The following is an 18,035-nucleotide window of genomic DNA, read 5'->3' as shown; positions in this document are numbered from 1 at the left end:
TATAATAAAATCTAAATTTCTACATTTATTTCTCTAAAAAATAATTTCTTATTTCTAATACAATTATATTGTGCTCACTAAGAAATAACCAATTAATAACACTCCGTGGGAATTATGTTAATTAATCAATTTAAGACTAGTGACGTTTAAACCGAAATATTTTTCTTGCTTGAATTGTGCTAAAAGAAAGTAAAAACTTCGTGAGAATATTTTTACCAAGGATCAATAATCTTGCCTATAACAATTCCTCCGTGAGAACTAAAACTGAGACAAGCAAGATTACTGACTTGAAATAATAGTTTACTGAAAAATTACTTTCACACTACTATTTTATTCATCAGTAATTATATATTAATTATGCTCCGCGAGAATTACAAAATTAATATAAGAATAACTTAGAGATAAAAAATATATAGATGTGATGATAGAGTAATTAAAAACCATCATTTCAGCACAGTATGAAAGGTAAACAAAAAGTTTCAAGCCAAGAATATATAAAAACTAAGATAATATTATAAGATATATCAAGCTTCATCAACTATCCCAAAGAAAATAGATTACTCCGTTATGGAGTAAGAAAATCTAAAAAGGATATTTAGAAGACTAGAAATATTTTTACTACAAGGAAAGAAAAGAAAGAAAGACCAAGACTAGTTTTTGTCTTACAAAGATTGAATAAGCTTATACAAAGATAGCTTGCTATTTATATGAAAAGGAGTAACTTTTGTCATGTTTCACTTTTGTGAATGTGAAATTCATGTATGTGAAGTGATCTTTGTGTATGTAGATTCCATATATGCAATTATGGCACTTGTGCTTCACTCTTGACTTCATGAGTTAGTCTTGCAAATGTAGGTTCCATCTATGCGAATGTGACCTTTGCAAATATAGATTCCACACATGCATATATGACTCTTTTACTTCCATTCTTGACTTCATAGGTTATATTTGCATATGTAGGTTCCATATATGCAAATGTGACCTTTGTGTATATAGATTCCACATATGCATCTATAGCTCTTTTGCTTCCATTCATGACTTCATGGGTTAGACTTGCAAATGTAGGTTCCATATATGCGAATGTGNCTCTAAATATCTATTTCCATAAACCCATATGTATATTCCACATTTGCGAATATGAACATGATGTGTGCAACTGTGGCTTTGCTTCATTCTCTTATCTTTTAGCTTATTTCCTTCTTTTTCATAATTTCTTTTTTCCTACAAGATTTGTTAGAAAATATGCAAGGATAGGATATTCTTATTCATATTTTATTTTAAAAACTTAGTTTTTACATATGAAATTACATGAATAATTTATATCAATCAAATACCCCCATACTTGAACTTTTGCTCGTCCTCGAGGAAAAGGAATACTTTTAAAATATATCATCCGAGATCCATGACTATTGTAGGATAGACAATTTATACAAAATAAATATCCTCCAATATGGTCAATACAATTAACCTTTTTAAATTCACCAAATTTTTTACCTTATTTCTGAATTCTACTTTGATCAACAAGAACTTGTATTCTTCTTCCGTTGAATCTTTCAAAACTGATAGATTTATGATCACTTATTCAGTTAATATCATACTCTTGTCCATAGGCTTGCTCCTTATATTTTTCTCCACTAATATAGGTTCAACACTGATTTTTAGAATCTTTCTTGGACTTTTCTTGGCTTGTAATGTTAGGCTTCAGGCTGGTAGGATAAGGATATTTTTAGAGTGACTTCTTTTCCCCAGCTTGGAGCAAACATTTCTTGGTGCTCGACATTTCCTCCCTTTGATAACACTTTTTTTTTTGGTTTTGTCTTTTTTTTGAAATCTCAAATATCTTATGTTCGCATAATTTTTGTTTCTTCTTCTTGCATCCTTTTTAAAAAAAATATATATACACGCCAATCTCTACTCATTTATATATATATATATATATTTCTTTTCTTTTTCTTCTTCTTTATAAGAGATCAAGGTGTTGAAAAAAATGGGATAAAGGCTCAAAGAAGGGTTCTAATGGAATATTTATATGTATTTGGTTAGAAAATAAGAAGGCTAGAAAATGGTAAATCAAAGAAAGCCTAATTTCATTTTCCAAAAATCAGTGTCACATATTATTTCGCCTTGAGAAACATTTAGAGCAAGTTCTTGTCACGACCCTAAAACGGACCCGGTCGTGATGGCGCCTATCGTGAAACTAGGCAAGCCGACACAAACCCCAAAACCAACCCAACAATCAAAATAAGTCATTTAAAAGTCGTTAATAAGATAAAAAACTGTAATGTAAAAGGTAGCATAGAACAGTGCGGAAACAAAACACAGCCTGACATCGGGGTGTCACCAGTCATGAGCAACTACAACTCGTCTAGAAATACGAAAAGACAAAATAGTCTGAAACAAACTAATACAAAGCGGAATAAAGATAAGAAGGAGAAGCACTGGGCTGCGAACGCCAAGCAGCTACCTAGTCAACTCCGAAAACCTGCTAGAAGACAAATCAGTACTCGCTAGCGTGACCCGAGACTCCTGGATGTGCACACAGGGTGCAGGGAGTAATGTGAGTATGCCAACTCAGTAAGTAATAAAAGTAAAGGCAGCTGAGTAGTAAGAAAACACGTAAACCACAACATAATGCTACAGCAAAAAAGTATAAGTCCAGAACAATGCAGTAAAGCAGTAAAAATTGGAAACACATCTCAGTTCAGTAAAACCTTTTAAAACTCTTTTCAATAGTTTCAAACGAGTGATGAAAGATGTGAGTAAAAGTATAGAAACGTAAAACCGCCCCTCGGGCAAAACATGTACCATAACCGCCCCTCGAGAAAAATATCAATAGAACCAGCCCCTCAGGCTATCTCACAATCACTCGTATCAGCCCCTCGGGCAATAACATGAAACAACAACAGCCCCTCGGGCAATATCACATCTCACACTGGGTACTCGCGCTCATTGGGGGTGTACAGACTCCGGGAGGGGCTCCTACAGCCCAAGCGCTATAAAAAGCCATCTCGTGGCATAATCAAACAGGCCCTCGGCCTCATAACAATCACAAGCCACCTCGTGGCATAATAAATCAGGCCCTCGGCCTCTCATATATCACAATTCAGTACCACATGCTGCGGCGTGCAACCCGATCCCATAACATCCTCACAACACAGGTCCTCGGCCTCACTTAATGAAAACTCACTCAAGCCCCTCGGGCTAACAGTGAAACAAGTACTCGGCTAAAAATATCATTTATGAAATCAAGAGATAAAACCGAGCTATGAAAAGAGTAAGAACATAGCATGAATGAGTGTAAATATCAAACCAAAAACAGTGAGGAAATCAGTAGTAAAAGCCCCTAAGGGTCCAAACAATCGTCACAAGGCCCAGACACAGCATTTAGCCCCAAACACAATAATACTATCCAAAATACAACAATATCAAATAGTTTCCAAGTAAATACGCGACTCAATGGTTGTACGGTACGGACCAAGTTACAATGCCCAACGGTGCACGACTCCACGCTCGTCGCCTAGCCTGTGCGTCACCTCAAAATAGCACAACGAAGTGAAATCCGAGGTTTCATACCCTCAGGACAACATTTACGATCATTACTTACCTCAATCCGGTCCAAATTCTAGCCCGCGATGCACTTGTCTCTCAAATCGGCCTCAACTTGCGTCGAATCTACCCAAAATCAGAATCATAACATTAGAATATGCTAAGGGAAGGAAGCCCATGCAAAAATAATCAAATTGCATCAAGAAACCCGAAATTGGCCAAACCCGACCCCCGGGCCCACATCTCGAAATCCGACAAAATTAACATTAATGGAATCCTTATCCTCCTACGAGTTCATACATACCAAATTTACCAAAATCCAACCACCAATGACCCCTCAAATCCGTAATATTAGGTCTCCAATTTCAAGCCCTAGTTCTTCAATTTCCACCACTAATTTCCATAAATTACAAGCCTAATCCGTGAAATAACACCATAGAAATGAGTTTTAGGTTCAACAATCTTACATCAACGAAGTTTCCTTGAATTCCCTCTTCAAAATCTCCCAAAAAGCTCCAAAATCGATTTAAAAATGGTGAAGAAGAGCTGAAAATCGCGAAGGGCCAAATATATATGTTCTGCCCCAGCTAAACCGCTTCTGCGGTACAAAATCTCGCACCTGCGGTCCCAGGTGCTCATCTGTAGAAACCACTTAACCGCACTAGGATCGCACTTGCGATCATAATACCGCACCTGCGCTATCGCATGTGCGCTCGAACAACCGCATCTGCGGTTCCAGCTCCCCATGCCCATTTCCGCATCTGCGACCCTCTGGGCGCTTCTGCGAGCCCGCACCTGCGGTCCTCAAGCCGCAAGTGCGGTTATGACAGGAGTTTTAGCACTTCAGCTGCAAATTCCAACTCCAAACCTCCCGTCAACCATCTGAAATTACCCCGAGGCCCCCGGGACCTCAACCAAAAGCACGAACAAGTCACATAAACTATTCAAACTTGTACCAACCCTTGGAACACTCAAAACAACGCCGAAACACCAAATCACCCTCGGATTCAAGCCAAAGGATTCTAAAAACTTTTGAATTCCGCTTTTGATCAAAAAGTCTATCAAACCTCATCCGAATGACCTGAAATTTTGCACACACGCCACAAATGACACCACGGACCTACTCTAACTTCCGAAATTTCATTCCGACCCCTATATCAAAATCTCCGCTACCAACCGAAAAATGCCAAAATTCCAATTCGCCAATTCAAGCCTAAATCTACCGCGGACCTCCAAAATACATTCCGATCACGCTCCTAAGTCCCAAATAACCTCACAAAGCTATTCGAATCATGAAAACCAAATTCTGAGATCGTTTGCTCAGAAGTCAACTTTCGGTTGACTTTTCTAACTAAAAGACCCACTTAAGAGACTAAGTGCCTCATTACTCTATCAAACCATTTCGAACCCGAACCAACCAATCCGATATCACATAATACAGCTGAACAAAACATAAAGAAGCAGAAATGGGGAAAACGGAGCGGTAACTCATGAAACGACCGGCCGGGTCGTTACATCCTCCCCCTCATAAACAAACGTTTGTCCTTGAACGAGTCAAGAAACATACCTGAAGCCTCAAATAGGTGAGGATATCTGCTCCGCATCTCCCGCTCGGTCTCCCAGGTAGCCTCCTCCACGGGCCGACCTCTCCACTGCGCTTTCACTGAAGCTATATCCTTTGATCTCTACTTTCGAACTTGATGCTCCAAAATAGTTGTTGGCTCCACATCATAGGTCAAATCACCCTCTAACTGAACCGTGCTGAAATCCGGAACATGAGATGGATCCCCAATATACTTCCGGAGCATAGAAACATGAAATACCGGATGCACACTCGACAAACTGGGTGGCAAAGCAAGCTCATAAGCCACCTCCCCAATCCTCCGAAGCACCTCAAAAGGCCCAATGAACCAAGGACTCAATTTACCATTCTTCCCAAATCTCATAACACCCTTCATGGGTGAAACCTTCAGTAGAACCATATAGGACACATCACGAACCTTCCTGTCAGCATAACTCTTTTGTCTCGACTGTGCTGTACGAAGCCTCTCCTGAATCACCTTTACCTTGTCCAAAGCATCCTGCACTAATTCCGTACCCAAAAGCCTGGCCTCACCGGCTCGAACCATCCAACGGGAGATCTACATCGCCTCCCATATAGAGCCTCATATGGAGCCATCTGAATACTCGACTGGTAGTTGTTGTTATAAGCAAACTCCGCGAGCGGTAGAAAATGATCCCATGAACCACCAAAGTCAATCACACAAGCGTGCAAAATGTCCTCCAATATCTGAATAGTGCGCTCGGACTGCCCGTCCATCTGAGGGTGAAAAGTTGTGCTCAACCTGACCCGAGTACCCAACTCTCTCTGCACAACCCTCCAAAATTGCAAAGTAAACTGAGTGCCCCTATCTTAAATGATGGAAACTGGGACACCATGCAAGTGACCAATCTCTCGGATATAGATCTCTGCCAATCGCTCTGAAGAATAGGTAGTACAAATAGGAATGAAGTGCGCGGACTTGGTCAGCCGATCCACAATCACCCAAATAGCATCGAACTTCTTCAAAGTACGTGGGAGCCCAACAACAAAGTCCATAGTGATCCGCTCCCACTTCCATTCTGGAATATCCATCTGCTGAAGCAAGCCACCCGGTCTCTGATGCTCATATTTCACCTGCTGACAATTGAGACACCGAGCTACAAATCCCACAATATTTTTCTTCATCCTCCTCCAACAATAATGTTGTCTCAGATCCTGATACATCTTCGCGGCACCCGGATGAATGGAATACCGCGAGCTATGGGCCTTCTCCAGAATCAACTCCCGAAGTCCATCCACATTGGGCACATAAATCCGGCCCTACATCCTCAACACCCCATCATCACCAATGGTCACATCTCTGGCATCATCATGCCGAACTCTGTCCTTAAGGACAAGCAAGTGCGGATCATCATACTGGCGCTCTCTGATGCGATCAAACAAGGAAGACCGAGAAATCACACAAGCCAATACCCGACTGGGCTCCGAAATATCCAACCTCACGAACCGATTGGCCAAGGCTTGAACATCAACTGAAAGAGGTCTCTCCCCAACAAGAATAAATGCAGGACTGCCCATACTCACCGCCTTCCGGCTCAAAGCATCGGCCACTATATTGGCCTTCCTCGGATGGTACAAAATAGTTATATCATAGTCCTTTAGCAGCTCCAACAATCTCCGCTACCTCAAATTGAGATCCTTCTGCTTGAACAATGTTGGAGGCTACAATGATCAGTAAATACCTCGCAAGACACACCATACAAATAGGTCCTCCAAAGCTTCAACACGTGAGCAATGGCAGCCAACCTCAAGATCATGAACAGGGTAGTTCTTTTCATGGGGCTTCAACTGAAGAGAATCACAAGCAATAACTCTACCCTCTTGCATCAACACACATCCAATACCCACTCTTGAAGCATCACAATACACTGTATATGAACATGAAGCTGATGGCAAAACTAACACTGGAGCCGTGGTCAAGGCAGTCTTGAGCTTCTGAAAGCTCGCCTCACACTCATCCGATCCACTGGAATGGAGCACCCTTCTGAGTCAACTTGGTCAAGGGTGATGCAATATATGAAAATCCCTGGACGAACCGACGGTAATAACCCACCAAACCAAGAAAACTGCGAATCTCTATGGCTGAGGACGGCCTGGGCCAACTTTGAACCGCCTCTATCTTCTTCGGATCAACCTTAATACCCTCACTGGACACCATGTGCCCCAAGAAAGCCACAGAACTGAGCCAAACCTCACATTTGGAAAACTTTGCATAAAGCTTCTCCTCCCTCAATCGCTGCAATACCACTCTCAAATGCTCCGCGTGATCCTCCTAACTACGCAAATACACCAGAATATCATCAATGAAAACTATGACAAACGAGTCGAGATACGGCTGGAACACACTGTTCATCAAATGCATGAACGCTGTTGGGGCATTGGTCAGCCTAAAAGACATCAGAAGGAACTCATAGTTACTATATCGGGTCCTGAAAGCTGTCTTAAGAAAATCCGAGTCCCTGATCTTCAACTGGTGATACCTTGAACGGAGATCAATCTTGGAGAACACCCTCGCTCCCTGAAGCTGGTCGAATAAATCATCAATGCAAGGGAGGGGATACTTGTTCTTAATTGTAACCTTGTTCAACTGCCTGTAATCAATGCACATACTCACAGTGCCATCCTTCTTCTTCACGAACAGAACAGGCGCACCCCACGGCGAAACACTAGGCCGAATGAACCCCTTATCAAGGAGTTCCTGAAGCTGCTCCTTCAACTCCTTCAATTCCGCTGGTGCCATATGATACGGTGGAATAGAGATGGGCTGAGTGCCCGGCACCAGGTCAATACCAAAATCAATATCCCTGTCCGGGGGCATGCCCGGCAGGTCTGCAGGAAATACATCGGGAATATCTCTCACAACTAGAATAGAATCAATGTTGGGAGTCCTGCACTGACATCCCTCACAAATGCTAAGTATGAAAGACAACCTTTCCCAACCATCCGCTGGGCCTTTAGAAATGATATCACCCTAGTGGGAACAAAATTAGTCGAACCTCGCCACTCAATCCGTGGCACACCCGGTATAGCCAATGTCACTGTCTTAGAGTGACAGTCCAGAATAGCATGGCACGGGGATAACCAATCCATGCCCAAAATCACATTGAAATCCACCATACAGAGCAACAAAAGATCCACTTGGGTCTCCAGACCCCCAATGGTCACCACACACGATCGGTACACACGGTCCAAAACAATAGTATCACCCACTGGAGTAGATACACAAACGGATGAAACAAGAGACTCACGGGGTGTATCCAAATAACGGGCAAAATATGATGACACATATGGAAAAGTGGAACCACGATCAAATAACACAGAGGCGTTTCTGTGGCAGACTGAGACAATACCTGTAATCACCGCATCTGAAGCAATAGCATCAGTTCTAGCTGGGAGTGCATAGAAATGGGCCTGATCACCACCTGATCGACCTCCCCCTCTCGGGCGACCCCTAGATGACTGTCCTCCACCCCTAGCTGGTTGGGTGGGTGGTGAAGTAACTGGTGCTGAAGTCGATGGCTGACTCCTCTACTGAGATGAACCCCCAAGACGACTAGGACGCTGCCTCCACATGTGCCCCAACTCTTCACACTCATAATAACTCCCTGGTGCTGGAGACGGGGGCTGAAGGGAACCCCTAGCACCGAAATGACTAGCAGATGCACCTGGCATAGAAGAGCCCTGAACTGATGGAGCACGGGACGAATTCTGCGCTGGAAGGGCACTAAGTGAGGAATGACCCTGCTGAGAACTGTGAGAGCCATGGCCCGATGATGCCCCGCGATAACCTAAGCGAGCTCAGGAAGGGCGATGAGTGAGGAATGACCCTACTGAGAACTGTGAGAGCCATGGCCCGATGATGCCCCACGATAACCTAAGTGGGCTGACTGAGCATGCCTGAATGGACGGCCTCTGCCATGCTCAAACTGACCTCTCAAAGGAGAACCCCAAAACTACCAGATCCCCGATGCCTCTTGGCATCCCTCTCATCTCGCTCCTGGCGACGAACTGACTCAATCTCGCGAGTGATATCAACAACCTCCTCAAAAGTAGCACCTGACACCCTCTCCCTGGTCATGAGAATCTGAAGCTGATATGTGAGGCCATCAACAAACCTCCTGATCCTCTCTCTATCCGTAGAAACCAACCAAATAGCATGACGAGCTAACTCTGAGAACCTGATCTCATACTGCGTCACAGTCATATCTCCCTGTCGCAACTACTTGAACTGCCTGTGCAGCTCCTCCCTGCGGGATTGTGGCATATACTTCTCCAAAAAGAGAACGGAGAACTGCTGCCTGGTAAAGGGCGCCGCACCAACAGGCCTACGCCTCTCATAAGCCTCCCACCAAGTGAAGGCAGCTCCAGTAAACTGAAAAGTAGTAATGTGATCCCGCTGGTCTCCAGAATACCCGCGATGCAAAGAATCCTCTGACATCTGTCCAAGAAGCCCTGGGCATCCTCGCCCTCTGTACCGCTGAAAGTCAGAGGCTGAAGTCTACTAAACCTCTCCAATTTGCGCTGCTCGTCCTCTGGTATAACCGGAGCTACATAACCCTGAGCAGCTGCCACTGGCTGGGCTGGTGGTGCCTCCGGTGTCTGCAATCCCTGAACAACCTGCTCGGGTGTGCGGGTGTCGGGAGTCTGAGTGCCTCCCCTGGCCTAAGAAGTGGCTGCGGTAGTAGAAACTGCGACCATCTGAGCAAGACTAGTGCAGACGGTCAAGATCTGAGCCAAGGTCTCCTGAAGACCCGAAATGACAATAGGCACGACCGGTGCCCGAGCTGGTGCTGCTGGAGCGTCCACAACTGGGACCTGATCCTGAACTAAGGGTGCTGGTGGATCTGCAGGTGCTGCCCTAACTGCTGTGCGGGCTATACCCCTGCCCCTACCACGGCCTCGACCGCGTCCTTGGCCTCTAGTGGCCCCAGCTGGTGGTATTGGTGGTCGTCCATCCTGACCGGTAGCGCGTGTCCCCACCATCTGTGAGAGAATAGAATAACGGAAGTTTAGTACTAGCATCAACAGATTCGCATGACAGGAATTCAAGAATGTGAAGTTTTCCTAAAGGTTCTGCAGCCTCCCGAGGATAAATATAGACCTCTCCGTACCGATCCGCGAGACTCTACTAAACCTGCTCATGACTCGTGAGACCTATGTAACCTAGCTCTGATACCAACTTGTCATGACCCTAAAACGGACTCGGTCATGATGGCGCCTATCGTAAAACTAGGCCAGCCAACACAAACCCCAAAACCAACCCAACAATCAACATAAGTCATTTAAAAGTCATTAATAAGCTAAAAACCCGAAACGTAAGGTAGCTTAGAACAGTTTGGAAACAAAACACAGCCTGACATCGGGGTGTCACCAGTCCTGAGCAACTACAACTCGTCTAGAAATACAAAAAGACAACATAGTCTGAAACAAACTAATACAAAGCGGAATAAAGATAGGAAGGAGAAGCACTAGGCTGCAAACGCCAAGCAGCTACCTAGTCACCTACGAAAGCCTGCGAGAAGACAAATCAGTACTCGCTAGCGTGACCCGAGACTCCTGGATGTGCACACAGGGTGCAGGGAGTAATGTGAGTACGCCAACTCAGTAAGTAATAAAAGTAAAAGGCAGCTGAGCAGCAAGAAAATACGTAAACCACAGCATAATGCTACATCAAAACAGTATAAGTCCAGAACAATGCAGTAAAGCAGTAAAACTCGTAAACATCTCAGTTTAGTTAAACCTTTTAAAACACTTTTCAATAGTTTCAAACGAGTGATGAAAGCGGTGAGTAAAAGTATAGAAACGTAAAATAGCCCCTCGGGAAAAACATGTACCATAATTGCCCCTCGGGCAAAATATCAATAGAACCAGCCTCTCGGGCAATAACATGAAACAACAACAGCCCCTTGGGAAATATCACATCTCACACTGGGTACCCGCACTCACTGGGGGTGTACAAACTCCGCGAGGGGCTCCTACAGCCCAAGCGCTATAACAAGCCATCTCGTGGCATAATCAAACAGGCCCTCGGCCTCATAACAATCACAAGCTACCTCGTGGCATAATAAATCAGGCCTTCGGCCTCTCATATATCACAAATCAGTACCACATGTTGCGGCGTGCAGCCCGATCCATAACATCCTCACAACACAGGCCCTCGGCCTCACTCAATCAAAACTCACTCAAGCCCCTCGGGCTGACAGTAAAACAAGTACTCGGCTAAAAATATCATTTATGAAATCAAGAGGAGTGAATAAAATCGAGTTATGAAAACAGTAAGAACATAGCATGACTGAGTGTAAATATCAAACCGAAAACAGTGAGGAAATCAGTAGTAAAAGCCCCTAAGGGTCCAAACAATCGGCACAAGGCCCAGACAGACATTTAGCCCCAAACACAATAATACTTTCCAAAACATAACAATATCAAATAGTTTCCAAGTAAATACGCGACTCAATGGTCGTACGGGATGGACCAAGTCACAATCCCCAACGGTGCACGACTCCACGCTCGTCGCCTAGTGTGTGCGTCACCTCAAAATAGCACAACGATGTGAAATCCGGGGTTTCATACCCTCAGGACAACATTTACGATAATTACTTACCTCAATCCGGTCCAAATTCTAGCTCGTGATGCTCTTGCCTCTCGAATCAGCCTCAACTAGCGTCGAATCTACCCAAAATCAGAATCATAACATTAGAATATGCTAAGGGAACGAAGCCCATGCGAAAGTAATCAAATTGCATCAAGAAACCCAAAATTGGCCAAACCCGACCCCCGGGCCCGCGTCCCGGAATCCGACAATTTAACATCAATAGAATCCTTATCCTCCCACGAGTTCATACGTACCAAATTTAGCAAAATCCAACCACCAATGACCCCTCAAATCCGTAATTTTAGGTCTCCAATTTCAAGCCCTAGTTCTTCAATTTCAACCACTAATTTCCATAAATTACAAGCCTAATCCATGAAATAACACCATAGAAACGAGTTTTAGGTTCAACATCTTACCTCAACGAAGTTCCCTTGAATTCCCTCTTCAAAATCTCCCAGAAAGCTCAAAAATCGATTTAAAAATGATGAAGAAGAGCTGAAAATCGCGAAGGGCCAAATATATATGTTCTGCCCCAGCTAAACCGCTTCTGCGGTACAAATCTCGCACCTGCGGACCCGCACCTACTGTCCCAGGTGCGCATCTGCAGAAACCACTTAACCGCACTAGGATCGCACCTGCGATCATAATACCGCACCTGCACTATCGCATGTGCGCTCGAACAAATCTGCGGTTCCAGCTCCCCATGCATCTGCGACCCTCTGGGCGTTTCTGCGAGGCCGCACCTGCGGTCCTCAAGCCGCAGTTGTGGTTATGACAGGAGTTTCAGCACTTCAGCTGTAAATTCCAACTCCAAACCTCCTGTCAACCATCCGAAATCACCTCGAGGCCCCCGAGACCTCAACCAAAAGCACGAACAAGTCACATAACACTATTCAAACTTGTACCAACCCTCGAAACACTCAAAACAACGCAGGAACACCAAATCACCCTCGGATTCAAGCCTAAGGATTCTAAAAACTTCCGAATTCCGCTTTTGATCAAAAAGCCTATCAAACCTCATCCGAATGACCTGAAAATTTGCACACACGCCATAATGACACCCACAGACCTACTTCAACTTCTGAAATTCCATTCCGACCCCTATATCAAAATCTCCGCTACCAACCGGAAAACGCCAAAATTCAATTTCGCCAATACAAGCCTAAATCTACCCCGGACCTCCAAAAACACATTCTGATCATGCTCCTAAGTCCCAAATTACCTCACAAAGCTATATGAATCATAAAAACCAAATTTCGAGATCGTTGCTCACAAGTCAACTTCCGGTTGACTTTTCCAACTAAAAGACCCACTTAAGAGACTAAGTGTCTCATACTCTACCAAACCATTCCGAACCCAAACCAACCAATCCGATATCACATAATACAGCTGAAAAATACATAAAGAAGCAGAAATGGGGGAAAACGGAGCGGTAACTCATGAAACGACCGGCCGGGTCGTTACAGTTCTAGCCAAGTTTATTGATTCTACCTGTTTTCAATTCCAATGAATTTTTTGAGATAAAGACGCTTGCTCCTGCCTTCGCAAAATCTAAATCATATATATGGAATTTACATGGTGAAGATGAAAAGAACTAATCATTGGACATATAATAAAAAATTTATTTTGTTAATTAAAACCTTACAAATAAGATAGAGGACAGAAAAATAATTATATATAAATATATAAAGAAAATAGAACTTTATATATATATATATATATATATATATATATATATATATATATATACACACACACTAACTAGATACATGTATAACATATACTAGAAATTCATCAGAATATACTCCCTCCACACGTGAACTGTTTCATCCTCTTGGATAAAACACGTGATAATAGATATACATATATAAGTATTAATTTAAGGAAAAGAAAAAATTAATACTAATGTATATAATATAAAATAAAACAACTTTTTGGCTTTCAGATTTACAATCACAGAAGAAAGCTTGAAAGAAACTGTGACTACACATGTTCTATGTGTAATAGACTGACTAATTTAAGACCTTATAAGTCATTTGGTCCTGGTTTAAATATAAACCAAAAATTACCTGAGACAACATTCGAATCGAATCATTAAACGATTAACCAACCAGTTACTTAAGCATACCGATCACCATGGAGTTGCTCCTGTGTAGGTGACTCTGTTTTTATAGAGGCCTTCATTAGATGCTCTGGTTGTATAGTAACCTGGATATTGACCAGATTAATTGGTTAAGCATTTAATTATCAAACCTATGTTGGACTTATAAGGCTCCATTGCTTCACCCTCAATGGCTACGGGTATGTCACTATAGTTCTGAGTTTAACGTTGTCAGCTCGACTTATTACCTGTGGAATTCATCAGTCTATCAAAGTGACAGATGAATGTTGCTCAAAATGTCCTCCAAAGTACAATTTTAGTCTTTGACCATTTACCTTAAACTTGTCACCTTCATTGTTTTGTTGGATTTCAATTGCTCCATATGGAGTAACATTTGTTACATTGTAAGGACCTATCCACCTTGATTTTAATTTTCTCGGGAATAGCCTGAGTCGGCTATTGTAAAGCAGCATTTGATCTCCAATTTTAAAACTTTTTTGTCGGATCAAATTGTCATGCCATTTTTTTTTGTTTTTTCTTTAAAAAGTTTTGCATTTTCATAGGCTTCCAACCTCATTTCTTCCAACTCATTAACCTGAAAAAATTTATTTTTTACCAGCAGAGGCTAATTCAAAGTTTAGTGCTTTTAGTGCCCAAAAAGCTTTGTGTTCTAATTCAACTGGCAAATGACAAGCTTTCCTAAAGACTAATCTATACGGGGATGTTCCAATTGGCGTTTTGAACGTCGTTCGGTATGCCCATAATGCATCACCTAATTTTAAAGCCCAGTCTTTACTTGAGATTCCAACCGTTTTTTCAAGAATTCTTTTTAAACTCACGGTTGGAAACTTCAACTTTCCCTTGAGTTTGGGCATGATATGGTGTTCCTGTTTTATGAGTCACACCATATTTTCTCAGCAAAGCAGAAAATTGTATATTCATAAAATGAGTCCCTTGGTCACTAATGATGACTCGTGGTGTACCAAATCTGGTAAAAATATTTTTTTTGAGAAAATTGCACACAATTCGAGCATCATTTTTCCTTGTGGGGATGGCTTCAATCCATCTTGACACATAATCCACAGCCACAAGGATATATTCAATGGAATGAGAAGAAGGAAAATGACCCATGAAATCTATTCCCCAAACATCAAAGATTTCACATACCTGTATTGATTGCAATGGCATCTCATCTCTCATAGTGATGTTACCTGTTCTCTGACACCTGTCACATTGTGCAACATATTCTTGGGCATCTTTAAAGAGAGTCGACCAGAAAAATCCAGCTTCCAAAACTTTAAAGGTTGTTTGGTTTGCTGCATAATGACCTCCAATTGCTCCATCATGACAGTGATATAAAATTTTGTTCACCTCTTCTTCAGGTACACATCTTCTAATGACATTATCTGCATAATTTTTAAACAAGTAAGGTTCATTCCACAAATAATACTTTGCATCAGATATAAGCTTTTTTCTTTGCTGGTAAGAGAGATCTTGGGGTGTCCACTTTCTAACCAAGTAGTTTGCAATATCTGCAAACCAGGGTGGTTGAGTCACAATTGAGTTAACTGAGAAAATATGTTCATCAGAAAATTCTTCCTTTATTTCGCATAGCTCAAGGGGGGGGGGGGGGGGGAAGAGTTTCTAATCTAGATAAATGGTCAGCTACTTGATTCTCTATTCCTTTTTTGTCTTTTATCTCAAGGTCAAATTCTTGTAGAAGTAAAATTCATCTTAACAATCTAGGTCGAGCATGTTTCTTTGCTAAGAGGTATTTAAAGCTGCATGATTAGTAAAAACAGCCCCTTTTCGGGGTAGGGGTAAGGTCTGCGTACAATCTACTCTCCTCAGACCCCACTGGTGGGATTTTACTGGGTATGTTGTTGTTGTTGTTGTGATCAGTAAAAACAGTGACCTTGGTTCCTATCAAATAAGATCGAAACTTATCAAAAGCAAATACTATTGCTAGTAACTCTCTTTCTGTTGTGCCATAATTTAGTTGAGCCTCATTCATTGTTCTACTAGCATAGTAAATGGGACGAAAGATCTTATCCTTTCTCTGGCCTAAAACAGCTCCAGCTGCAGTATCACTAGCATCACACATGACCTCAAAAGGTTGATTCCAGTCTGGGGACACAACTACAGGGGCGGTTGATAACTTTTTCTTAAGGTTCTCAAATACTTTCAAATAATCATCTGGAAAATCAAACTTGATATCTTTCATCAAAAGGTAGTCGATGGTTTTGAAACCTTTGAAAAGTCTTTTATGAACCGTCTGTAAAAACTTGCATGACCTAGAAAGCTTCTAATGCCTTTAACAGTTTTGGGAGAGGGTAATCCTTCTATAAGATCAATTTTAGCCTTATCAACTTCTACCCCTTTAGCAGTGATTTTATGTCCTAAAACAATTCCCTCAGTAACCATAAAATGACATTTTCCCAGAATCAAGTTTGTCTCTTCACATCTCTTAAGAACTAAGGTCAAGTGGTGAAGACAATCCTCAAATGTTTTGCCAAAGAGTGTAAAATCATCCACACAAGTTTCAAGAAATTTTTCAGTCATGTCAGAAAAAATTGCTGACATGCAACGCTGAAATGTAGCAGGGGCGTTGCATAGACCAAATGGCATTCTCCTATAGGCATACGTTCCGTGAGGATATGTGAAAGTTGTTTTGTCCTGATCTTCAGGTGCAATTGGTATTTGGTTATACCCTGAATAGCCATCAAGAAAACAGTAAAAACTATATCCTGCAATTCTTTCTAACATTTGATCAATAAATGGTAAAGTAATGATCTTTTCTAGTGGCATCATTGAGACGTCTGTAACCAATACAGACTCTCCATCCTGTGACAGTTCTGGTAGGTATAAGTTCATTACTTTCATTTTTTATTACCGTCATACCTCCTTTCTTTGGTACTACCTAAACTGGGCTTACCCAAGGGCTGTCTGAAATGGGATAAATAACACCTGCCGCCAAAAGCTTTACGATCTCCTTTTTTACTACTTCCTGCATTACTGGATTCAATCTCCTTTGGGGCTGGACTATTGGCTTGTAGCTATCCTCCATGAGAATTCTGTGCGTACAAACAGCTGGATTAATCCCTTTGATCTCTTCTATAGTTCATCCCAAGGCTCCTTTGTGTGCTTTCAACACTTCAATCAGTTTTTCTTCTTGTCCTGCAGTAAGAGAAGATGAAATAATTACTGGAAATAATTCTTCCTCAAGATAAACATATTTTAAATGAGATGGGAGAACTTTGAGTTCAAATTTTGGTTGAACTTGTTCTGGTTGCATCTGTTCCTCTTCAGAATCTTCTTTTAGTATTTCAGCTTCTCTTTTGATGATAGGATAATCATCTTGTATGGTGCCAGATTTGGCCAAAACATCTTTCCATTGAGTCTGAAATTAATTGATCATCTTTGAATTCATCTCCTAAAAATCTTAATATCTTTTGCATATCAAAAATGACTATATCTTCATCAACTCTCAAAATTAGTTGTCCTTGATGGACATCTATGATTGCTCTACCTGTGGTAAGAAATAGTCTACCCAAAATAATTGGTTCATCGGGACATTCCTTCATTTCAAGTACTATAAAATCTATAGGGAAAACAAACTTATCTACTCTTGCGAGCACATTTTCAATTATTCCCTTAGGTTTCTTAGTACTTTGATCTGCAAACTGAAGAGAAACACCTATGTTTTTCATTTCACCAAGATTTAATATTCTAAAGATAGAAAATGGCATCAAGTTAATGAAGCTCCAGAATCACAAAGTGCTTTTTCAAAATATACTCCTCCCAAAGTGCATGGAATTGTAAAACTACCTGGATCACCAAGTTTTTGTGGTAGCTTATTTTGAAGTATACCACTGCATTTTTCAGTAAGAATCACCACAGAAACTTCTTCCAATTTCCTTTTACTTGAAAAAATTTCTTTTAGGAATTTGGCATAAGAAGGCATTTGCAACAGAGCATCAGTGAAAGGAATATTAATGTGAATTTGTTTTAAAATCTCCAAAAACTTTGAAAATTGATTATCAAGCTTTTCTCATTTTGGTTTTTGTGGAAAAGGAATTGTCACAGGGAAAGGAGTCAATTTTTCAATATTGTTTTCTCCTTTTTTCTTGACTTCTTTCTCTTCAGATAGTTCAGAGGGTACTTCAACATTCTTACCCTTGTTTACTTGT

The 18,035-nt window shown here is 41.6% G+C and overlaps 1 protein-coding gene across 1 annotated transcript in view; it reads right to left on the bottom strand.

Moving 5' to 3' along the window:
• LOC109231534 (uncharacterized protein K02A2.6-like) overlaps positions 1–16,912 on the bottom strand; it is a 61,235-nt gene extending 44,323 nt beyond the window's left edge. The window contains exons 1-6 of the mRNA XM_019397196.1: positions 16,781–16,912; positions 16,267–16,689; positions 15,761–16,120; positions 15,296–15,377; positions 15,013–15,251; positions 13,873–13,952 (exon numbers count right to left, since the gene is read on the bottom strand). Of these exons, the coding sequence (XP_019252741.1) occupies positions 13,873–13,952; positions 15,013–15,251; positions 15,296–15,377; positions 15,761–16,120; positions 16,267–16,689; positions 16,781–16,912 (1,316 nt within the window). The remainder of the gene's footprint in view (positions 1–13,872; positions 13,953–15,012; positions 15,252–15,295; positions 15,378–15,760; positions 16,121–16,266; positions 16,690–16,780) is intronic.

The sequence above is a fragment of the Nicotiana attenuata genome, chromosome 8, assembly GCF_001879085.1.
Source record: "Nicotiana attenuata strain UT chromosome 8, NIATTr2, whole genome shotgun sequence".
NCBI classification, from domain to species: domain Eukaryota; kingdom Viridiplantae; phylum Streptophyta; class Magnoliopsida; order Solanales; family Solanaceae; genus Nicotiana; species Nicotiana attenuata.
The sequence above is the reverse complement of the archived record's forward strand: the minus strand, read 5'-3'. Positions and strand labels throughout refer to the sequence as shown.